This window comes from Cyrtonyx montezumae, unplaced genomic scaffold, assembly GCF_038088225.1.
Source record: "Cyrtonyx montezumae isolate F1298 unplaced genomic scaffold, pur_monq_1.0 scaffold_7, whole genome shotgun sequence".
In the NCBI taxonomy this organism is placed as follows: Eukaryota; Metazoa; Chordata; class Aves; order Galliformes; family Odontophoridae; genus Cyrtonyx; species Cyrtonyx montezumae.
Window position 1 is genome coordinate 27,483,940 of NW_027072078.1, and position 24,647 is coordinate 27,508,586.

Sequence of the window (24,647 nt, forward strand, 5' to 3'; positions counted from 1 at the left end):
CGAGCAGCATTATCGATGTAATACTTTCATCATTACCTTGGTTGTCTTGAAGAGCCTATTTTTTATATCTTCAGCTAGGTTAGGGATTTGTGTTCAGGACTGTCCTCTTTTCAAGCACTGCATGATTTCATGCTTCCTGCTTTGTGCTGCAAACCATTGCTCAGTGATATTTCTTCTGGTGGCGGATTGAAACAGGCTGGGTTAACGTAATGCAGGCTGAACATATTTTAAGCCCACTTCAGGCAGCAGATTATTGCTTTTCGCCTAGGAGGGATTTGAAGTTACCACACTCATATTCTACCATCATCTTTAGAAGGGCATAGATAAAGTTCCTTAAGCAAGACATGTGAAAAGTTTATTGTAAACAAACAAATCCACCAAGCTTCCAAAAATATTTTGGTATATTTCACTCCAATGGTGATAAAACTCAGTTTCCAAAACTCCGCTGTTCCTCAGGCAGAATGATTTACTATCAAGGCTTATGAGATGCTGAAATGTTGTAACAAAGAACAAAACACGTTAAGGAATTACAGACTAAAACCTTAATGACATCCTGGTAAACTACCCTCCTGCTTTTGGAAGCTCATTGTATGCAGACCTGCAGCCACAATCTGCAAAGATGCTTTTCAGAAGCAGAATATCCACTTCTTTGTTTCTCAGGAACTGCTATCAGTCTTAACAGTTTATTTGAACGGGTTCTGTGGCCTTACAGATGAAAGATGCTTTTTAAAAACTGATTCTTTTAGAAGTGTAATGCTTTCAGATATCATTAAAACAAGGTGAATAGGCTCTTAGGGAAATGAAACTGAGAACAAAGTAATCACACATAACTGACAATCCAAAAATATCTCCGTGGACCACACTTCCTTAAGAGTATATTCACATGTAAGGGTTCTTGGGAGGAGATGCACCTGAAATATCAAGAACAAATGATCTGTTATTTAGAGAGAAATTATTCCCACAGTTTTTTGTTTCCTTTCTTTTTGCTTTACTTCTGAGAACTCAGTCAGTAGGATCACACGTCAGTGGGGTCATTCAGTGTACACACATCCTGAGCAGCAGGTGGCTTCAAGTTTGCAGTGAATGATTCAAAACACTTCAATTACAAAAGAGATATATACAGTCAATATAAAGTTTAAAAATTAATAACGTATGTACACGAGGAGAAATCAGTTTTTCTTGTGTCTGCTTCTTGTGAGCTCATACCTGCAAGACAGATACAGGAAGCAGTGTAAGACTTTCTTTACAGAGTTTACACTGTCACAACAGAGAACTCGGGCAGCTTTACTGCTTGTGCTTCATAGGCAGGATGATGAAGGAGGCTTCAGAGATGGCCTCAAGCCTCAGCCCTTCACCAGGAACCCCGGGTGAGTCACTTTTCCTACTGCCATAATTGCTGTATACTTCCCTGAGATGCACAGAAGCTGGGCATGGGGAACTTGGTTTCCCTACACTGCTGACCACACTACTGGGAAGCCACTGGACTACACTCACTGCATTCCTCTGCCTCCTTCACTGAAGGATGAAGGAAGAATGACTGCCATTAACCTGAGACTGAGAAGGAAAAAAAATAAGTAGTTGTTAATTTTTGCTTCAGACCGATACTTAAGGTTGACGTCTGAACCACAATGAACGTACAAGCAGAACTGTGAGTGGCTTATTAAAATAGCTTCTAAAAATGCTTTGTAATTAACGTTTTATCATATATATTGCTGATCAGAGTATTAATTTAGTTAAGATCTTTATCCGAGTTATTTGTTGCGGATTAGCTTTAATAAACATAATTCTTTATTTATGTGACCCAGTGGTTTTTATGTAACTTAAAATATGCTGAAGGCAGAAATAATTGACAGAGGCCTCTTATTAAAACCGTTTTGCAGGGTAGGTGTTGCACTATTAACCAGATTAACATAAAGCTTAGATAAAACTACCAGATTAATTCAGGTTAGTCCTGCACTTGCAGGTTAAAATACTGTGGCTGCTTACCAAAAGACACAGCCTTTCTACCATCACCCCAGCGACACACATACGAACTCAGCAGTGCCATTAGCAGGAGTTTAGAAGATGAAACAAACTTACCACTGTGTAAAACCCTTGATTAAGTCCTCCTGTGACAAGTCAATCCGCACCTTTAAAAGACAAATTTTCATTTGTTTATTTTATTTATTCTCGTATAAATTATGTACGAGTGGATGAGCTACACTAGCACTCTTCCACATCAACTTTCAAGCTCTAGGGCTACAGCTGAGGCTCAAGGGAGAAGAGACTCATGCATTCCCAGGACACAGACATTAGCCAGCACCAACACTAAAGCTCAGTTTCTTAGCAGCACTGAACACAGTTTACTACCCACCCACAGAAAAACTCACTACTGTTGGCAAATTCTGAGTTTTAATGATATTTCTCTCAGCTCCAGATTTGAGCTATCAGAGCTTTCCCCAAACATAGTTGGAGATCCCAATGAACACATTTCTATTTCAGGAGGGCTCCTTTGAAATGAAGCAGTGTTGCCCATCAATCACATGAGCCCACATGAGCTTCCAAGGCAATACAGCCCAATTTCAGCCAAAAGCTGTTTCCAGGTTGCTAGTTCTGTTATTCAGATGTAACCACCAGAACTGCAGTTCAGGACTACAGGACTCTCTCAAACCCTGCAACTCTATTAAACCAGTAGCATAACTTGATTAAACTTACTTTCCCCAGCTCCTTCTTTTCCTGTGAAATGAATGGCCTGCTGTTTTTCACTGCAACATCAAGTGTCCTTTTCTTGACCTCTTCCAAAGATTCAAAAAATTCAAACCTGAAAGGAAAGTTTTGAAAGGAGTGACTTAAGTCGAAAACCGAAGTCCTGTAAGTATTAGTGGCCACAATAAAGCCATTTTAATAGAGAAGGAACATAGCTTCACACAATGACCTTTACAATCAACAAATCACACCCAAAGTTTGAGAAGCTTTTACTGTTCATTGTGAACTTTGAGACCATAGGTGCTCAACCATGGCACAGTTTAGCAGAGCTTGGAGGGCTAACTACAACCCACACATGATCACAGCCAACTCTGTATGGAACAAAAAAGGCAATTATTTAGGTTTTATTACACTGTAAGAAATTTCTCCCAAGCCAGCTTCTTCCATGACAGTCTTGGTCAGACTGTTCACCACGGCAGTGGGATGAAGGAAAGCATGCATCCGTGATGAAATGCTGTTTAACAACTATTTTCCCCCTTCATGGAACATCAGTATGTTTTCCATGCAACCTTTATTACTCAGAGGAAATAGCCAAGCCAACCCCCTAAGTTTACAAAGTAGGCTTACACCACATTAAGAGAAGACAAAGAAATAAACCTGTAGCAATTAAATTCTTGATGGCTCTGACTCACGGCTCTGGCACACATCATCACATGTCACATCAATTCTGTCCATGCTAAATCGTTCCGGTTCTGCCCACCTGAATAGTTCTTCCTCAAGTCAGAGTTGTAAAACAGGTAATGTGTTTTGGAGCTAAGTATTGCTCAAGCTATTACACTTAATTGAGGATGTACAGGACATGCCAATACTGGGGAAGGAGAAAGATGCTGCTCCCAGCAGCAGTGCTGGCACTGAGCCTGTTGGAACGGGCTGAATTACCCAGGATCAGCCCATGTTCATGTGCTCTCACATGTGTACCTTCATTTACACACTGGACTAGAACCACTGCTCAGACAAACCCCTCTTCTAAGTGCTACTGCAATTAGCTTTATACAGAACACATTCCTCTTCACTGGCAAACCTGTGGAAGTGTCAGCTGTCACCAAAGAGGTGGCAACCTCTGCTCCCTGCTCCCACCAGCACTCAGCGATGACATCCCAATGTAATTAAAGAAGTATAATTAATGTTTTCTTACTTTTCATCATACTGGGGGTTCAGAGTTTTTTTCTTAACGGAAGTCTTCTTCCTGCTTGTCCATCTTCTATCTGGGAGCAGGTATATACGGACATACGGATCCACTCCACGATTGGAAGAGGGCACTAAGTTTCTGTTAGAAGAAATACGGTGTTGACAAGCAAAGCAGCTTCTCCCACTGTGTGCATTTTAATCCCAGCTCTCTCAGAATCAGACCCACCCTTCATGAGCTAAAAGCATTTATCATGGGAGCTGAAACATAAGCAAATTAAAATCTTATGGATGAGAAGATAAACTGAAATTCCACTACTGAATGCGTGGGTTCCTAAATCAGCTTTTAAAACATCAGTTATAGGTGTCAGTCATTGTCGTGACACACCTCTTTCAGACATCCCAGGACATATGTCAGTTGTCAATAGCACTCAGCTGGGCAGCTTATGCTGCACATGGTTCTGCTCCAGCAGACAGGCTCAGAGAGCTCTTTCCCATACAGACAGAGGCAAGCAGTTGCCAGCCTTACCTGCAGCCATTCACCAGCACAACAAGGCTCTGCCGTATGGAAGCATAGCGCACTGTGAGCTGAATCTCTCCCAGAGGCATTTCTGTCCCACTGTAAGAGTTACACAGCAAAAGCTTTTAAACACAGCTGTCTATCAGACCACACACAGAAACCTCACAGCAAGAAACAATGCGTGAGCTCCACAAGTCATCAATGCGTTGTTTCAACTAGAACCAATTCTCAGTGCACTACTCCTCTTTCTGACATCTTATGGTTTAGTTCCTAAAAAGCTGCTGGACCACAGAGGCTCCACAGAAACAATGCTCCTGTTGCTGCTGGCTCTGCACAGAGACCCGAAGTATAAACAGCCAGAAAAAAGCACCCAATGGCCTCCCGTAGGTGCAGCAGCAAAGCACAGACCAGCATGTATTTTGTATGTGCTCTGCATACTAATGGATGCTTATATATGCAAAATGGGATCCTTTCTACATCTCATTCTGCATGTTTCCAAAGTGGTTTCAAATGCAAGACATTGTTTAAAAATGGTTTAACAGTGGTTTATAAATGAGGCCCTGCTTGGACAAAGAATACCAGCCACAAAGCATTGGACTGAACAGCTGGAGCTGACTTTGCAGCCTTAAATTCCCCTGTATGCAAGAGATGCTTACAAAAACTGAACTCTCTCAAGAGAAGAACAATTCAGCTGGAAGAACCACCTACTTATGAAGGTCCAGATTGCTGCTACTTAGTTCAAAGCAGGAAGAAGGAAGAGAGCCTAGCGAAGTAATACTGGGTGCAAGCCTCAGCTCCTCTACGACTGGCAACGTGGGCACTACTGCTGCCCTGGTATGTACTGCTGACGGGACACCACGCTCTGGATCTTGCTCACTCTCTGTCTCATCAAGGCTGGCAACAGTTTCACTTGCTGCAGGCGCTGCTGAACTGTTACTTGTGTCCAGGACTTCACTGCTGTCTTTTTTTGGCAGGGATTCATGCACGGCAGTGTCTTTGCTCTCAGGAGGTACTTTTAAGACTTCTGGTTTCGGTGGGGAGACAAACTCCTGCTGGTTTCCACCCTTCTCCATCACATGCATGGGACCTCTCTTCAAGGCAGTGACACCAGCCTTGACTCTCTGTGGATCAGGTTCCTCAACATTCAAGGCCTAAAAATCACCAGAGAGAAAAACTGAGCACTGCTGCCCAAACACTGATGTTAATACCAGCAGTACGACCTAGGATTAAATTTCATCACAACACTACTTAGAAAGCAGGAGACTGCATTTAGAGATGAAAGAAGGCTACAAACTAGCTATGACACTGTCTTCCTTTGTCACACTGTGTGTTTATTGACTTGTCTAAACACCAATCTAGAGCACTGTGAGAAAACAACCTTAAGCATTAGCGTCTCTCACTGCTTTGCTGTTTCGATTTCCCAACTTAGATTTTCTCAGTTCCACTCTTGAACATCACGCCAAGGTTCTTGGCAATGCTGCTGCACTAAGCTTTGGGAAGCCTCAAGGCAGAGCTCTCTGCTCCTCCATTCTTAATTGCAGCTAAGGATCTTGTCACACTTCTACCTTCTACTCATTTGTGAAGCTAAATTGTTATCTTCTCTCCTGCATTTCACCCTTTGCCTGGCTAGAAGTGGAAGCTTCTGCTAGGGAAGCCAAGTGAGCACAGCAAACAACATCTTACCCGCAACACAAGTTTAATCTTAATGAAGCTGTCTGAACTGGAATGATCCAGCTGAAACCTCTGATCCAGAGTCATGTTTGGGTCCTTAAGTAAATGGGAGAGACATACCACCGATGTTCCCAGAGAACTATCCTGATCCTTGTCTTTTATCTAGGAGAAAAAGGTTTTATTAGGCGACAAACTGGAAAGCATACCACTAGGGTATGCAGACCAAAATTAAGCTTATTTACTTCAGGACATACTGTCAAGAATGGCTACTTCCAAACAGCTGATGCCAGTGTTTCAGAAGCGCGATGAATTATGTTTGGAATAAAAATCCCATCTCTAACTATGCAGAGAAGGAGCTGCCTTAGGAAAGTCAAGTAAATTCTAGGGCCTAGACTTTCTGCTTACGTGCTATGCAGAAAATATCCTAGGCAGCTTAGATGACAACAGATCTACACCATCACAGGTTTTTGTATTAATAGTTTATTCAGTCTTCCTAGCCTCAATATGTCTCAGCAAGTTCAAATTGCCCTCTGCAGCCCAGAGAAGAGCCACAGACCTGGCTGCGACTTCAATATACAGTAGTGCAACACAGGGCTTCATAAGGAGACAAAATACCAAGGTGAAGAGAGAGGCTGTGGCTGAGAGTTATGAATGCTCCGACATCTGACAGGAAAATACTCATGGCCTCACTGCACACAGATCTAAAACAACCTTTGCGTTTTTCAAACAGAGATATCCCTTGTTTTTTACCAAGACATTATTAATTTCATGACCCTAGCACAAAGGTGATACCAACATCACCTAATGGAGAACTGTGTGTGTAACAACAGGTGCTCCTTCCAGCTTTTAAGTAGGAGGACCCCAGTAGATGCAGACAGAAAGAACCACCACCAAGACCACATCCACTGTGAGAGGTTTCCAAAGGAAGGGCTTTTCTCTCACCTCAACATGCAGCGACTGGGAGTGAGCACTGTGGACAAAGAAGGTGAAAGCCTGGCCCCATTTTGGATCTTTGTTGAAATTGCAGGTCTGCAACAAGAATGTGGCATACGTTTTAGCATGGTCTATAAGCAGCAAAGAATACTGTGATCACTAGCGATGATCGCAGTGATTTATTTATTTATTTTGATTCAGTGATGCTACATCCCACCTATACACAGAGAGTGAAATTCCCATGCCAGAAATGTGCACAAGTGGAGGCTCTGGCAAAACCAGAACAAGCTCTATGAGGAGTGGAAATGCCGAAGAACAAGTCAGGTGAGCTGCAGTCGGCCCCACTTGGTGTTGGCTGGACCAGCAGCTAGCCCCACCTGTAGCAAGGCACTGCTTCCTTCCTTCCACCTCTCTACCCAGAGAGCCAGAGCAATGCTTCTAGCTCACAGACACCCTAGAGGGACAGTTTGAGGGATGTAGAGCTTGTAGGAAGAGAGATTATAGGAAGAGTGGGAGGGTACAGCTCCAGTGTCATCCACTTAAAGGATACAGGAACACAGAAGTCACCCATGGGGACTTTGGCTGAGGCTGCTCCACAAAACAGTTGCTTCTATCAGGTGACAAGTGCTGGCAGCAAGAGCAAAGGAACAGGGGAAGCAGGAAGTCTGACCTAGCTTGGAAGAGGCAGGAGGTGTGGCAGAGCAAACTGGAAACCAAAAGAGGTAAAAATGCAAGCAGAACCAATTTCTGGGTGGACAAAAACAAAGGAAAAAAAGGTGGTAGTTCCATACATTTGTGAACATGTTGGGTGCCCCAAAGAACATAGGGCCTGTCTCCCTTATCCACATCTGGCTGCAGGACGATGAACACAGCAGCTACTGGGGAGGCAGAACTCAACAGCTGCTAATATTCACCAGGCTAAAATAAACATTAAATAATGAAAAAAAAACACCTGAAAGTGGAGATGTGTGGATCCAGGTACATCTTTTAAAACAAACCAACACCAAAATCCACTAAACTTCTATGAAATGCAGTGGCCAGGAGACTCTGAGTTCACTCTAATCAGTAAACAAATGCCAGCTTGATGCAAATGGCATCCTACCATGAGAAAGTACAAGCCAGACTGGAGAATCACTTTTTTCCTTCTGCAGCCTTCAGAGAACTAGGTTACTTTGTCCCATGTGACCTTGTAGGCCAATAGAACAAAGATGCACATCTGTACAGCAACTGGTCAGACACTCACTAATCCAGCACAGCTCAGTGGCATAGAGGCATCCACATGCTGGTTGACCTCTGTCTGTAGTGATTATCCTAACTAGCTGATCACATCAGCTACACAAGTCCTGACCCCTTCTAGGAGCTACTTGGAGTTCATCACCTGAAAAATAGGTGGCATTTAAGAAAAGCAGAAGAGCAGAAGAGTCGAGCAAACTTACCTTGCTTTTAAGAGTCTTGCTTCCTACTGTGAGCAGGACAAAGGAGGAAGGTTCTCGTTCTGTCTTCTGTCATTTAATACAAGAAAGAAAAAGGAGAAACAATTTATAGATTACAGAAAGCAGTATCAAAGCACTACTCTTACTCAGAATACATGTTTGGAAAGCTGACAACAGTTTTCAGATGCAGGACATCTGAAGAGCATGGTATGCAGGAGAGACTCTAGATGTAACACAGCACAGCCTTACCCTCTAGCATCAAGAGATCACATTTAAGCCAAAGTTCTGTGTGTTTAGGTTTCAGAAGGTGAGCAACTAAGTATTTGTTAGAAGCTGGGAGGAAACAGATATAGAAGTGCTGAAGGCTCTCTGGCTAGTGGGGAGTTTTCATCATTCTGTGATGAAATAGAGCTCTCAGAGTTGTTTTCCCAGGCTCAGAACATGCTGTAAAGCAGCTACCAGAGATTCTATAGAACCAAGCAACAATTTATTTCCAGAACTAGCAATGCTGAACCTCTTGAACTATGCTCTTCCACACTTATAGAGGCTATGTTGAGGCTGAGGAGATGGTCTTGGCACACACACACACACACAAAAAAAAAAAAACAATTAAGAAAATAGTATATAATAAAATTCAGGATTATCACATGCCATGTGTATCATGATGTAGGTAACTCATCTAAAATGAAAAAAAGACATTTAGGAAGGGAAGGAAGCTTCCTTCACTGCTCGCAGTTGTGGCCGTGTGTAGTTTGTTCAAGAAAACAGGGAGAAAGACATCCTTTCCTACATCTGCAATTTACATCACAGCAGCGAAATCCAGTATTCAGGGAGTTAAAAAGTAACCTGGAGCAGTGAAGGGAGGCATAAACAACAGAGTGACTTCTGAGTCTCCGAGGAATCAGAGATTAAAACACAGAGAAAAGGAATCTGGTGGTCTGGGCAACCAGGGGCAGGAAGGTTAGTTACTGTGAATAAATGCATCCTTCTACTCCCAGAGGGGCAAAATGAAGCTGGAACAGCTCGGGATGGGAAGAACCCTTGAAGCAGCATGAAGGGTAGCACAATTTGGTCTGATGTTGGAAGCTTTTACTCCAACATATAAAATTTACACAGTCCCACACACAATGAAATATTCCTGTGCTGCATTCCCCATTTGACCACCTTTTGCTGGTGGAAAGCTTTTCAATCATAACCTTGGACCAGTGGTCACAGATTCTGACAGTGAGAGCTTATTTCTTCCTAATGACAGCTACTTTCAGTTGCTATGGTACAGTATAACCCAGAAGGCGGTTTTGAAAGCATGGGGGAAGAATATAAATGTTACCTTGAGGTACTTGTTATTTTTTATCTTCTTTGCTCCGCATTCACCATTGGAATACTCAAAGTGGTTTTTCTGAGTTAGTAAAAGAGTATTTTGAAACAATTAATCTGTGGCGTTTGTTGTTTGTTCTTTTTAAAGGGGTTAGGAATGAAGGCTGTCTGCATGGGGTCTGTACTTACTGGAAGGTTGAAAGCACTGTCCAAGTAGACAATCAGAATTGCTGTAGATAGGCCCTTCTTATCCTGCCAAGGCAAGGAACATAGGACAAAACAAAACACAAAGTAGGTATGATCGCTCACCAAGGACAATGTACATACAGCACAAGATAAATTCAAAGGAAAGCTCCTGTAAGCCAAGTAGCTCTTCTCCTTCCTCTTTTTTCTAAACTTGAAATTTAGAGGAGCACAAGCCAATACCCTACAGCATGATGGTTTTAAGCAGATCAGTAAGAAAAGGCCCAGCTCTTTGCTATTCATGACTCTTGATGCCCTTCAGTCCATCTAGTGTAGGACTGGTCAGATTCCCCAGTGCAGCAAATCATCTAAGCCCATGTTCAACTGTATACATCGGCAGTAATCTAGAATCAGTAGAACAAAGCCAGGAGATAAATGAAATGTTATTCATCTCAGTGGAACTCGAATACTTTTTGCTTAATTATGAAGAAAGCAGCAACCTTGGGAGATGGATCCAAGGAATTCTGCAGACTGAATATAACAGTGTTTGTAAGGACGGTCCTACCAAGCACCACTGCTGGCTTTTGGCTGTGACTACTGCAGGTGTACAGGTGCTGGGATCCTACAAAGATTTTAGATGAAGAGGAAAGGGAAAAATTATCGAAGAAGGTAACTGTGAGAGATCACTTTGGTAGTTTAAGGAAAAAAGAGCCGACAATTTAATTGCTCCTGTATTACCACGGGACCTGAGGCAAGCTCCCTCTCCAGGAGAAAACAAACCAACCAAACCACCACCACATCTAAACTTTGTCAGACAAAAAATAAAGCCCCACGCATTTGCCTAGAGTTCCTAATTTCCCATCTTTCTTTGTTGATCACAGGACAGGGATCAAGGTATCTGGATCCTTGAAGCATACCCACCTCATGTAGCTTTTCTTGGTCATTTACTAGTGAAAGCCACTCCAGCTTTAAGTGCAAGTGTCCACTTGTTGTCTTGCTTAAGGGAAACCACTAAGCGGAGACAACAAAGAGCAACTTGAAAACTGTCAGACAGAATAATTTTTATATTTCAGCCCCTGAGACTTGAATACAGTAAACAATATGAAGTATACTTCAAGCTTCTTAACTTGAACTTTTGACACCTACATTGCAGAAGTTCCATTGACTTGGGAACATGAGCCAGAAACACTGAAAGCAAGATTCCCACAGATATGCAGCACACATATCTGCAGCCAGCAGCAGTGTGAGGCAGGCACTCTGGAATTGTTTGCAGAACACTGGGCTGCAGAATGAGCCACAACATGATCTGATTATTTGCTCCCTCAGCAATCAGACTGCTTCACAAAACTGATCTGTAGCCTCATAGAAATATCTGGTAGACATGGAATACACACTATTAACACAAGATACTGCACTGCTGGCTCAGCATAACCTCAGGGCTGTCTGAGGTTGCCAGCTTGACTGTAACAGCAATCGTAATGGCCACCTCAAGTTTTCTGAGCAAAGAAAACTTCACAAAAAACCACCACAGTGCGAGTAAGCAGGGAAGCTTTGAGCACATGGAATCACTGTAGTTGCATATGCAGAGCATGAACAAATACATGTTAGTATACAACATAACCACATTTAAAAACAACCTGTGATCTTTACCTCATCAACAGTTTTGTCATTCTTTATATCCACCAGGCTTATAAGCAAGCTGTAAGACAAAAAGCAAATGTTTCAGTGAACATTTAGGCATTCAGAGTACTGCTGATTAGTGGACAAATGGGAAAGAAAAAGAAAGAAAGAAACCATGACAGCTGAGTAAAAAGCCACAACCAAATCTGTTCCAAACAGCAACTTCAGAGAATATCCTAACTGAGCAAGACCTGGATTGTTCTGTTTGTTCCTTTGTGCTTTTATTTATTTTATATCAAATAAATACAAACATAGCAGCAAGTCCTAAGAAGCAAGATCTGACTGGAAGAGATCACGTCCATCTCTGCCTTCCCCTAAGACCTATTATTATCTAGAACACCACTGGTGCTGTCCCACTTGAGAGAACCACAGCTTATGAAGCAGTGCCCTTCTCCTGTCTGACATCTGACATGATGAGGACAGTTTCCTGGTTGCCAATCATTCCATATTTGCATTTTCTACATGGAAAATGGATACCAAATGTTGCTATGAGGATATTCCTCCATTACAAAACTATGACAAAACCTGACTAGAACAAAGAGAAAGTATTCAAGTCAGACTGCACTTAACTAGGACTAAAGCTATGGAGGAGAAGTATAAGATGATCTTCAGGATTGTTTTCTCAAATCTGTTAAGCAGACTTGTCAGATTGCTACATCCCTTCAAAGAGCAACAAGAAGGAAGTCTCATTGATTTACCTGCCCATGAAGTCATCTTTATCTGGATCTGCATCATACAAGTCCACTTCTAAGTCCTGACCAAGCACTTCATGAACAACAAACTGGAGGAGAAGCAGGTATTGATTAAAAATAAAAAGCATTCACATAGGTTCATAGCTGTGGATAAGAGCATAACATCTCACATCTCTGCACTGCATGAAGCATGTTCCCTGCTGTTTTGTGGCTGATCATGTAACAGATACAATTGATAATGATGAGAAAATTTTGAAACAAGTTTGCTTGGTTTTGAATTAAAAGCTAAACCCATCAAACTGATATCCCTAACAAGCATTGCTCACAAAATTAGAAAAAGCTAGAAACATTCCATACACAAAGAATAACCAATTCTAGAGTAGAAGACACTTGCACAATCAGATTGCTGCACTGATTGATATTTAAAGCAATGCTTTGCACCTCCTCCAAACACCCACATATGTAAATCAGATCAACCCTGGATGCCATTTCATGTTTGCAATGTAAATTTGACTTGTTTAAGGGACAGGAATGCCTCATCAATGAAGCAACAAGGAATTCCACCTGCTCCAGTGCAGTTAGGTAAGAGAAGGTCCTCCAAGTACAATGTGCATCCTAGAGGTAGAAAGATCAAAAGATTCAGTACCTCAAATGTCTCATTCCAGATGGGATTTAGATCTCGGGAAACTGTCTTGCTTCGATACTGCACCGTGCCAAGCCGAAGAAGAGCGTATGGGTCAGACTTCCCCCTGATTGCACCAAGGAAATGGTCTTTCTGGACAAGGTTTTCAGCTTCTAGCAGATGAACCCTTATTACTCCCTGGATAGGAAAAGATAGAAAATTGGTCATGAAAATGTGATATTTGGATAATTCTGATATGCTGCCTCCTTAAACTAGTTATTTCAGGCAGCAAGGTTAGTCAGCATGACAGGTTTGCAAAGACATGCACTGTGAGGCAGTGTATTTCAAGAGACAGCTGTAATAAAACAATCACTTTTCCTATCATTTACCATGGGGGAGAACTTGCACAGATGCACAGTCTTATCCAGACAGCTGGGTAGGAAACAGTCTTCAATTTATTTTAAAATCAGAAACGTACATATACAAACAAGATCATACACCATAGTCAAATTGATCAGTTTCCACTGACCATAGGAGGAACTAAGCAGCCTTTGGTAGGTTCTTATTTTACCACAGAGTGGCCATTCAAATTCAATATCGTGATGCAAGTTTGTAACAGGATCCTTTCCTCCATAACATTCATTAATGTCTTCTTTAATTAATATATCTTAGGTATTTAACAGAAGGAGAAGACCAGAGGTGTGGATGTGTGAGATATTTCAGAGATTAGGCTTGGGTTTTTTTCTGATATATTTTTTTAACATACAGAAATCAACTTCTGAGCTCCATATTCACACCCGTTTATAGAATTACTGAAGAAATTAAGTAGCCTGACAATTACTGCTCGTGCATTTACTTTCTCTAATTGAAGAACTGTGGTATTCTAATGAGACAAGTGGTTTAAACTGGTAAGTGTCACAGTGTCTAAGCAGACTTCTTATACCACATATAAGAATCCCCCCCCCCCCCCCACACACACACCTCAAAAATTAAGAGCTATCCAATATTGACTTTTGTATTTCTGAAATAGTGCCTACAGAAAGCCCACAGCCCAGGCTGAAACAGCTGCTGACAACTGGATGCACAGGAACCCAACGCATATGGGTGTGCATGTACACATTCAAGTAGATTAATATCCTTGATGAAGAAAGAAAAACTCACGTGTGGGATAGGGAACCTCAACTGGGCGATGCTCATATTCTTCTTCAGAGGCACTGTGATTCTGTTTGGCAGGACCAGCCGTGCAGCAATGTAATCTTGAATCAGAGAGTCTGACATTACACTGCCGGAAGTGGGGAAAGAAGAAAAAAAGCCAAATCTCTACAACCATTCACCAGTCCAGTCAGAATGAAAAAAATAAGGCACAGAACCAAGCAAAGCTGAGATTCACTCTGCTCATAAGAGTTAAGAAGGGAAATCTCATTTGAAGTAACCAGATGGACCTTCGGTTCATTAGACATTACACAGCCTGAACTGAGGGTGCTGACCATCTTGAAGCCTAGGGAACATTCCAGTCTAATCTAATATGTATTCCGTTCTTGTTTTTCAGTTTAAAATCTTTTATTTGGAATTCCCATATTTGCATGACAGGGAAAACTGATTCAATCTGCTTCTTCTGAGCAAGGAGTGTGTGGCTATCACAGACCTCCAATACCCACTGGGTAATTATGAGACCTGACACAACCCTCCCGTGGGAAGGTGACAAACTGTCCCTTTTCTTGAGTCTGAAAGTACAGCACCAAACTACACACAGCCAGTATGTGAAGACAAATGCTTGTGTGCAGCATTGTTAGTCTCTTAAGCTGGAGAATATAGAAAGGGAGAGCTCTTACTCAACCTGTATTTCAGCCTGTTCACAGCAGACATGATTTGCTCATAGCTTTCATGTGCTGTGTTGGCGAACAAGCAAGGTTTTCTATGTTCAAATCCCTGTGAGAGAACCAGAGAGCGAAGATTTAGGACACCAAATTTGTACTTAATTATACGAGATGTTGTAGGCAGGAACACCTACATACCTTCTCTCTGTGAGGGTTAAGGAAAGTTGCATTAGAAAAGCACAGATTAATTCCTCAGATAAAAACTGGAGCTCTCAGGGCAAACTTCAGGGCAAAAAGCCACTCTGGCCTCAAATTAAAAAGAAAGTGCTTCCTCTCACTTGACATCAAAGGTCTTCAGAGATCCTTTATCACACAAACTGGCCCCTAATGCAGTCAGCCACTTCCTATGAGTCTGCAAAGCATGAGGTGCAGTGGAAGAAAGGAGAACATTATTGTCTGTGTTCACTTTTACAGAGAGAAAGGCAATGGCTGATTAACCACTGTATATTTTGTTCCTGCATGACAGAATTTTCTCCTTACATTGAAAAACAAGAGGTGGATCTTCAATCTGGTGAAGCAGATTAAAGCTTACTATACTGAAAACTGGTGAGATTTTCACCCTTGCTGTGCAAGCCTTATTTACAAGGTCAACCCAAGAGGCACTAGAGAACAGTTGGGTTTCTTGAAGAACCTTAAGGATGAGTAGAGTACACAGTACAAGAATATTTCTCCTTTGAATTTGCTGCAGGTTTTCCTAACATGGATTGAATTTCAGTTTGTCAGGGGGCTGCAACCCTGTAACACCTGACCTTTTTCCACTGTATGGTATCCAAACATAAGCATCAACAGCCAATACACAGACCTGCACTACAATCCCTGTAAGTAACTGAACATAGGAACAGAAGAGCTTGTTTTTTCCAACTACAGCAGTCTACTTCCACCCTAAATTCTAAACGTAGTGAAGTGATGAAATCAATTTTGAAATAATGTAAGAGTACCCTACTCAAGGTTTGCCAGCTCCACAGCCAGATAGAATTATGGCATATCAGCCTAACAATTTCTACATATCACTCCTGAGAATTACTTTTGATGATTTCTGGAAAAAGCTTTCCAATTACCAATAGCTTTTCAAAAAGGAATAAAATGAAGCAAAACAGACACTCACTTAATCCCTGGGACATCCAGGAGGTTGCTCATGCCTGCCCAGTTGAATTCCAAGTGCTACAACAAAGTCAGGCAAAGAAATGATAAAGGATCTTTAAAAGTTATTTCAGGACAAATGTTGAATTAAAGGAGAAGCAAATGCTTCTAAAACAAAGCTGTCTGTTTAAAGAAGGCCATACCTGCACTGGTAAATGACTGTATTTATACATTAAAATCAAAGGTTGATGGCAATTCCCTCACCTGCCATACCTGAAATTAAGGGATCACAGGGGCTTATCCTGTAAGCACAGGAAAACAGCAGCCAGTCCTTAGCAGTGGCCATTGGCAGGTGCCCCAAGATCATGCACAATAAACCCAGCAGCTCTCCCTAGACTTTGAAGTTGTTTCCTCTCCCTTTCACTTGAGGTTTTGCCTGTGCTGTCAGGCAGGGGGATTTACAAACAACACAGACCAGAAATCTCTATTTCTCTTCATGCAATAAACAAAAGTTTTTCATGTGTGAAAATAATGCTACTACATATGAAATTTATGACTGGGAAGAGTTAAAATACATCTAGAAGCCTAAAAAATGGCTTATGTGCTGTCACCATTGGAAATTTTACCCCTTCTCAGATGGAAGCAAATAACTTATTAGGCATTACTGCAAAAGAGTGGGACAGACACATCTCCTTCCCCTTGGAATTGAATGTTAGCATTTAGTAAACAGGAATTTGCTGTTCAAACACTTGCATTGTGAGGTATTCACAGTTATGCAGGCTGGGTTACCAGTGAAGGACAGCTCATGGCATTCACTGCAGGCCAATCCATATATTAAAACTGTCCAAGAGCCAAGAAGGCTGCAGAGCACAGTTCCCAACTGACTCACCGGTTTCTGCATAAAAAACAAGGTCACTGCTCCAATGAAAGGGGCATCAGTGAGAAGAGGTTCCAGTATCACTCGCAAAGTCCCATACAACTGCAAATACAATAAAACAAGAAAAACATTGCAAGATATGCTCAGGATACCACTTCAAAACTGAGTTTTTCAATGAAGGAAATAGATTTTAAAATCTTACTTCAAGTAACTTTACTTAGAATTCAATAGCAATAACCTCCTTTCCCCCCAGACTATCATTATTAATACTGGGCACCATTTTCTAAGTTCATGAAGTCTCTCTGCAATCCTGACTGCCACATCATGCTGTCCTACTGCTGCTTCTGTGATCTGAAGGTGCTAAGGGATTTGATTTAGTACTTGGGTAGGGATAGTGATAGGAGGATGGTTGGACTAGATGATCTTGTAGGTCCTTTCCAACCTTATGAACCTATGAACCTATGAAAATAGTTATGAATGCCACAATAGAACTCTCTTTTGAAGCTCTCTACCAACATGCAGTTCCTCTGAACTCCAGTGGCAGAAGCTGGCCTACATGAGCTCAATGCTCTAGCACTGAACCAGTTTAAGACTCAGGCTAAGTAGTTTTAAAGTAATATTTAAGTGTTTTCCAAGGAAGACTTTATTTCCTGAACCAAAACACAAGGAGATAAAACCATCCGTCCCAAGCCAGCTAGTGGCTGGTTTCCTCATCAAGAGATACAGCTGTACCACTGGGACTGGCCTCGGAAAGACAACATCAGCAGCACTGCACTCACCTGTACACCTTTCACCCCAAGATTAAATTTCGATATGTCCATGTGAATCTCGCAGTCTCCTACATAACTGAAAGAAAGTTCCCACATTATACCACAGTTCGCAGTAGTTCAGCAAGCAAATTTGGGTTGTAAGGGGTAGAAAGGATATGAGCTTAACAATTGGCAACACAACACCTCGGGCAGAGCAACTGAAAAGCAACTGAAAAGGTTAAGTTGAGCACACTAAGCAAGGGTAATATCCTAGCTGAGCTATCTGCAAAACATTGAAGTGTTTGACTTCTGTATTTCAAGGTTACTTTCATATTCTTATGACTGGCAGTTGGTTGGGGCAAGCTTGCTCCTAGGAGGAGCTCGCTGGAAATTCAAAGCCCTGGCAATAGCCCTCTTGCTCCCCTGATCCCATAGCACAATGCAGTGACCCAGCTCCTGAGCTGCCATGGAGCCATCTTACCATGACCAACGGGCACTGGATGTTCATCCATGCCCACAACCAAAAAGCCTATCTGAAGGACAAATGCATCACTAAAATTAACATGGTTTCCTTGAAGCTGAATTAAAAAAAAAATTAAGATGAGATCAATGATTTAAGATGGAGAACATCAGCCCTTAAATAAAATGAATGCCAAGCGTGTAACTTTCACAATTTAGAAACCACCTTAGACCTCGAAGTACAAACATCTTATGCAAAAACAATAGCCACTCCCCCAGGGCAGAACTCACTGATCTATTGATGCCTCTGGCACAAAACAATTAAGAGCTATCAAGTTCCCTTCCAGACCTTTGAGAAATAGCTCTTTTTGGGTGCAGACACATACATGCTGCAGGCAAAGCAAAGTGAAAGGTATCACAGCACCGTGCTGTGCACACAGCCCCTGTGCATATCTTCATCCCACAATCGAAGATTTTATTTTTTTTGCTCTGACCACAGGTATACGGACAAATAGCAAAGTAGTTATCCCCAAACCACACTGTAATTTGCACATATACAGATGACCTCCACCCCACAAAAATAAATAAAAACTTGCCAAGAACGTGCAGCTTGAATTTGTCTCCATTTCTGCAAACAAAGTTCCTGAATGGTTTTCAGTCATTTAGCAGAATATAAGTTCATGATGCTCAGATCAAAGCCTTTAATGTTAGAGAATTTCACTTTTTTTCACTAACCAACCTCACGGGCCACGTCAAAATAAACGCAATCTTCCTTACAGGCTAGACATATAATTAAGCAAACCTATTTTAACATTTATTAATCTCTACAATTTTGACGTTATCTTATAGTTCATTACAGTGGTTGCTATCAGAGCTTTGTCAATATAAAGTCTAAATGAGAAGCCAAAATGAGCCCCTTGATTTGCATTAATTAGCCCAAGAGGATTTAATTCAGCTGCTGCCAGTGCCCAACACAACAAACAACACTTGTGGTGTTTCATTTTACAATCCTTATGCCTTGCCACAGTCAAAAACTCTTCCCACCCAGTTCTAGATGTCTGCCTTCTCTTGTAACACGTCAATACGTGCAATCCTGTTTTCAAGTCTAGATGTCAAAGCTGCCTTCGCCCCTTTTATCAGAGCCCAAGTCTTAATCACTCTCAGGTCTGCTTCATACAGGCACCACTCCCACACCAGGTTGCTCAGTAGGAAGGATGCACTCTACTCATGAGTTTTACTCCCTGTTTCCAGTTCAAGTTGCTTATGCTTTCATGTGCCCCTCTGCTGTGTAACCTTGCTCTAAACTAGACAGAGCAGAGCTGAGCTGCTGGGCTCCAAGCTCATACACACACAGAGCTGAGCCCCTCCACTGGCATCCATAGGACCATGCTTTGCCTACCTGTCAGGAGTGGAAAAAGAACTCATTTCTGTACTAAATCACATACTGCACAAAGAGATATGGATAGCACATCTATGCTATGGATAAGGACTGAATTAGCCTGTGAAAGTGTGCTAATCCGTATCTCTCCTGCATCCATGTGGAAAAGCTGAGCTGACAGCATTCAAAATAGAATAGCTGCGGTTGTAAAAGACTTCTATGATCATCTAGTCCAACCATCAACTCATCACTCCCATGGCCACTAACCACATCCCTCAGTCCCACATCTACATGTTCTTGAGCACCTCCAGAGACAGTGAATCCACCACCTTCCTGGGCAGCCTGTTTCAATGCCTAACCAGCCTTTCAGAGAAGAGATTTTTCCTAATATCCAGCCTGAGAAACAACAGTAATCCCACTGGCTGAAGGCAGGGATGCCACGAGATGTTCCTGCACTGTTACAACTACTGAGTGTGCTGATGCACAAAGGGTTATTCAACACTGGAGGAGGGCAGAGAAACACCCACAACATAACACCACCCTCTATGATGTAGCAGCTCGGCCTTCACAGCTGTGGCCACCTCAATCACCCCTGCACACAGCAATGAGCCAGCCAGCAGACCAAGCTCACGTGGATTCACTAGTGAGGAAACTCCCACAAAATTACACCTGGCAAACACCAAGGAGTCATGTTGCTAATATGCCGACACGTCAGTTCTTTAATGTTTACTGCAACACAGCAACACTTGTCTGAAACCTAAAAGGGAACTCAGTCACCACTGTCTCGGCATCCCGAAGTACACTACAGTATAACCCACAGCAATTACTCCATCCTCCTGAGGTGTCATGCCAGGACTCAGCTCGTTTATATCTCACCTTTGCCCTGAGAGGCAAAATGAGACAGGAAGCAGGGCCAGGTGAGAATAGAGAGCTCTGCTGATAGTACTACTCAGAAGGCCTCTGTGCATGAAAATGAGGTCACTGATATATAACTTTATCCCTACGCACCTTCACCTGGAAAATAATTAAGACAAAGTGCTTTCACTTCATCAGTGGGAAGCTGTAATTTAATTTTACTTTTAATTATCAAGTTAGGAGCATTGATTAAGAAAAAACTGTGATGCCCCTCATCAAACGTTAACTGGAAAGAAAGCAGCAAAAAAGAACTGTCACCAGCAAAACTGGCTGCCTGAACAAATACAAGTCCATGAGCTAATCTACAGGCATCTGAGATCACTAATGAGTTGGTCAGACAGAGGGTCACATCCTGCAAGTTTCCACATCAATCCAGATAACACCCATCTATCTCGACTGTGAGTAGTTCCTGCTTTTGTTGACTCTTACTTCCAAACTGAGCAGTAGCCATACTGGTGTGTGGAAATCCTCATGGAACCCTCTTCCACAGGCATCAGCACTCTGTGAACAGCCAAAGAGGCAGGACTCCACAGACACACGTGCCAGGCAGCTGCGAGTGTAACCAGCCACCCAAACCTGACTCACCAGCATGGAAGGAAAGGCAGTGCCAAAGGCTGCAGCTTCCCATTGAGGCAGCTCAAGACCATCTCCACTAACCAGCTCTTCTCCCAGCACCAGCTGCATGTCTCTGGGCAGCCTGCTCTAGTGGTTGGCAACCCTGCCCATGGCAGGGGTATTGAAACTAGATTATTTTTGAGGTTTTTTCAACCCAGGCCATTCTATGATTAGCACAGACACTCATAGCTATTCACATAGATGAGAGAGACTATTTGCAAAGGGAATTTGCCTCACTGCAGTAGAGGTTGCCCATTTCTTTGATTAAGGAGAAAAAAAGAAGAAAAATACACTGCAAATTTGTTCCTCTGGCAACCTGGAAAAAAAGCAGGTAAATAACCATCACTGCCCATGGATTTGCTTCTCGCCATTCCCACAAGTGATACTCTACCTCCTGCAGCAACTGTACAAAGCACAGCACCTAGCTCACTTGCAGAAAATGAAGTTAGGTTTTTAACATAGGAGAAGCTGGGTCCGTCACACAGCCCAGGAGAAGAGATTCCCACCACAGAGACAAGGCATGCTGAAGGCTCTTGTGTGAATACACAAAATACCTTATCAGATGATAGTTCAGGGTAAATTACTGTCAGAAGGAGGAACAGAAGTGAGAGGCCAGTTTGGAGATGCCGATGGGTCTGCCAAAAGGACAGGAATGAGGAGGTGGGGGAATTCCTCTGCAGGTCCTTGTTAAGACAGTGAAAATGAGTATGTGGGAGAAGCAGCCTGGAGAAGTAGGTTAACAGAGAACAGTATCTACCTCCCACAGAACCTTCAAGGCATCAAAACCCTCGATCTCTGCGTGGAAAGCACGACTGATTTGCCACAGGCCCTAAAACTGGTCTGGCTATTACGAAGAGCACCTCGCAGACTGTGCTGAAGTACAACATGGCTGAAAAGCAAGTACATTGTCTTGTAGGGAGATACAGTGCCCTGCCAAGGCTGGGGACACTATCATGCCTCTGCCATACGAAGCAGCAGAACAGTTCTGAGCAGCTCTGTGCTGCTGCCAAGACAATCCACAGTTTCACACTGCTTTTTCTTGCTACTGCCATGAAGAAAAGCCATTTATATTGGGTGGCCAATCACTCACCACAGAAGTATGACAATGTGCAAGTGATAATTGCCCCACTCGTTCCATTCTCCAGGCAAAACCAGAGGAGAGTTCAGCTCTGCTCAATGTTAACAAAACACACAAGCTCATTCAAAACAGCCAGGAAAGAATCAGCAAATGTTTTATCTATTTTTTTGTTGTAGTTAATAGAGCTAGAGACAGTTTTCCGCTAAAGAACAACTCTAATAAAAAAAAAAAGAACAAAGCAAATACACTGGCTGGCACATGCACATAGTGATTAAAACAAGAGGATTAATCTAGGGGAAAGAATTAAATAGTAAATAGTGAAAATAGGTCGGCAAGAACCAGAGAGGTTGGACCAAAGAGAAACAACATGCGTGCAACTGACAGAAATGCAGTTCCAAGGCTTGGCTACTTTCTGCTGTGAATGGAAAAACCAAGGGACACGATTCTACATTCATGGCCGCAATGGTAGGGCAGCACAGGTAACATCTGTATCTGTGCAGGTGATACAGCACTCTGACTTAAAGGCTAAAAAACAGCATCTCATTTCTGCAAATGACAAGGACACCTGCCTGGAGACTGATCCACTCACATCACTCTAGGCTGATACAAGGCAAGCAGCTCCATTTCATGCTGATCTTAGAGAACCACGTGTCCAGTCCAGCACCACAATTCACACACAGGTGCCAGATGAACAATGAATAAAGACATAATTGATGATGCAATGTTACCATATCTGCAGGTCTAGGATAACTTGTCTTCTATCAATTTCTTTGGTGTAGACTTTTATTCCATTGATTCTAGGGCACTGAAATAAAGACAGGCAAGATATGACATAGTTATTATCTATTCAGCGAAGTCCGAGTGAAGAGTCCTACTCAGTTCAACTACAGAGGTTTTCACTAATGACTTCGAAGAACTGCATGTAAAGCATGAGTAAGCCACACAAGTTTTTGCCTTAAAGACCTAAAGTGAACAGCCCCCAGATACACACAGGGCTTGTTGCATATACGTGCCCCTTTTTCTATTTCCAGTTCCATTATATTGACAGGTAGTGACAAGAGATGTACATCTCCACTCCATCATCTTTCACTGTGAAGATGCTCAAATCGATGTGAGGAAGGACAAAGAAGGCAGCAGTACTGTAACATCACTTAATAAATGCACAGAGCTGAATATCAGAATCCCACCCAAATGCTCTCCCCTTTTTGTCCGAGTTTTCCCCAGAAGCTGGAGTACAAGTGTTGCAAAGCATTCACACTACCTTCTCGCCAAACTGGATCTTGGTAAAGGAGCACGTTTTCAGATGTATACTCTTTGCTCTAATTTTTGGTTCAAGAACTTCTTTAAATGTTTTTTCCATGATCGTCCCAAAGTATGGCCAAGCCTGTTCAAGGACCTAAAGAATAGCAAAAGCAAAATATACCAACAATCCCTTGTATCAGACATCTCCTGTCAGGAAACAGAGGTAGATCACAGAACTCCTGACTATTAATGCACGTCTGTCCTTACAAAATATAAAGTCACATTTGTGCTCCTAAGCCACACTTAATGGAAAGATCCATTCCAGTTCCTCAGATGAAGAACTCTATGGAGCCTGCTGACTGCTTCTAACCACTGAGCCAGCAAAGCCCAGGGTTAAAGATTCTAAAGCATAGCACTCTCTAATTATTTGCAAGTGTCACAAAGTTCCCTGGAGGTTTACTTTGAGAGGAGAGAGGTGAGCTTTTACTTCAAAAGAAAGTTTCTCAAATAAAAACAAGATAGCTACTAAGTTGTAAGTTCAGCTGTTTTGATCTGTATTCCAGAGCCCAGTTCCAAGTGAGAGCTTGACTCTAACTGCTGATGGGAGCACCTGCCCCAGAGTTCCTTGGGAACCTTGCTGGCAAGAGGAAATACTACTGCTTTTACTAAAACATTAATACAGCCACACACACACACACACGTATGTATGCACACGCACATGCAATTTTATCTGTAAAATAAATGAAGCAGTGTGGTCAAATCCATCAAATCTACATCAGCCAGGCACACAGCTGTCTCTCACCAAAACCTGTGATGACTCCAGAAGCTCCGAATCTCAAATACAGACACTGCTATGACTGAACCTTGTTGTAGTGTCTTGCTAACTTTCTTAGGCTTGGAGTTAGTGCTGGGATTCAGCTCAGAGCAGATGGCCTCACAGACTGGAGTTAAGAGCTCCTCACCTTGTTCAGCCACTCCACTCGCTCAACATCAGGAAAATGGACCTGGAGGCAGAGAAAAATAAAGTGAGTGCCACATACAGTCTGTTTTAGTATACTGCACCACATGTAAAAAATACTACAGTGTGTGGAACAGGTTTTAGAGTAACCTCAGATCCCTCTGCTCTCATGCATACAACTTATACAATTTTCTCCCTCCTTGAAAAACTACTACAACTGTAAAAGGCAAAAGAAGATAGGTGTGCTGATGCTGATTCTGATGCCTCAGAATGCCTCTGGGCACATTTATGTGATTAAAGCAAGTGTCATATCCTGTTCCTGATGAAGCAGCATTAGATCTCTCACCCCGCTTGGTCATGCAATGGGAAGCCACAAGAACCTGTGTCCCTTGAAGACAATGAGATGCATGGGGTCTGTTTCCCATACAAGCTCACCCTAATCAGGACACCGTGCTTTGGAAAACGAGAACCTGTCTGAGAAATACAACTGACATCCAGTAT

General features: G+C 42.4%; 1 protein-coding gene across 1 annotated transcript in view; it reads right to left on the reverse strand.

Annotated features, from left to right (window-relative positions):
• Window positions 1-1,019: 1,019 nt before the first annotated feature.
• Window positions 1,020-24,647, reverse strand: part of ESYT3 (extended synaptotagmin 3) — a 29,034-nt gene continuing 5,406 nt past the window's right edge. Inside the window, exons 3-24 of the mRNA XM_065750915.1 lie at window positions 24,151-24,192; window positions 23,208-23,342; window positions 22,675-22,751; window positions 17,532-17,598; window positions 16,765-16,854; window positions 15,901-15,956; window positions 14,080-14,200; window positions 12,943-13,116; window positions 12,303-12,385; window positions 11,575-11,623; window positions 10,846-10,935; window positions 9,931-9,993; window positions 9,755-9,823; window positions 8,431-8,496; window positions 7,004-7,090; window positions 6,074-6,223; window positions 5,099-5,541; window positions 4,400-4,489; window positions 3,881-4,012; window positions 2,695-2,800; window positions 2,080-2,129; window positions 1,020-1,206 (exon numbers count right to left, since the gene is read on the reverse strand). Of these exons, the coding sequence (XP_065606987.1) occupies window positions 1,170-1,206; window positions 2,080-2,129; window positions 2,695-2,800; window positions 3,881-4,012; window positions 4,400-4,489; window positions 5,099-5,541; window positions 6,074-6,223; window positions 7,004-7,090; window positions 8,431-8,496; window positions 9,755-9,823; window positions 9,931-9,993; window positions 10,846-10,935; window positions 11,575-11,623; window positions 12,303-12,385; window positions 12,943-13,116; window positions 14,080-14,200; window positions 15,901-15,956; window positions 16,765-16,854; window positions 17,532-17,598; window positions 22,675-22,751; window positions 23,208-23,342; window positions 24,151-24,192 (2,277 nt within the window). The 3' untranslated portion in view covers window positions 1,020-1,169. The remainder of the gene's footprint in view (window positions 1,207-2,079; window positions 2,130-2,694; window positions 2,801-3,880; window positions 4,013-4,399; window positions 4,490-5,098; window positions 5,542-6,073; window positions 6,224-7,003; window positions 7,091-8,430; window positions 8,497-9,754; window positions 9,824-9,930; window positions 9,994-10,845; window positions 10,936-11,574; window positions 11,624-12,302; window positions 12,386-12,942; window positions 13,117-14,079; window positions 14,201-15,900; window positions 15,957-16,764; window positions 16,855-17,531; window positions 17,599-22,674; window positions 22,752-23,207; window positions 23,343-24,150; window positions 24,193-24,647) is intronic.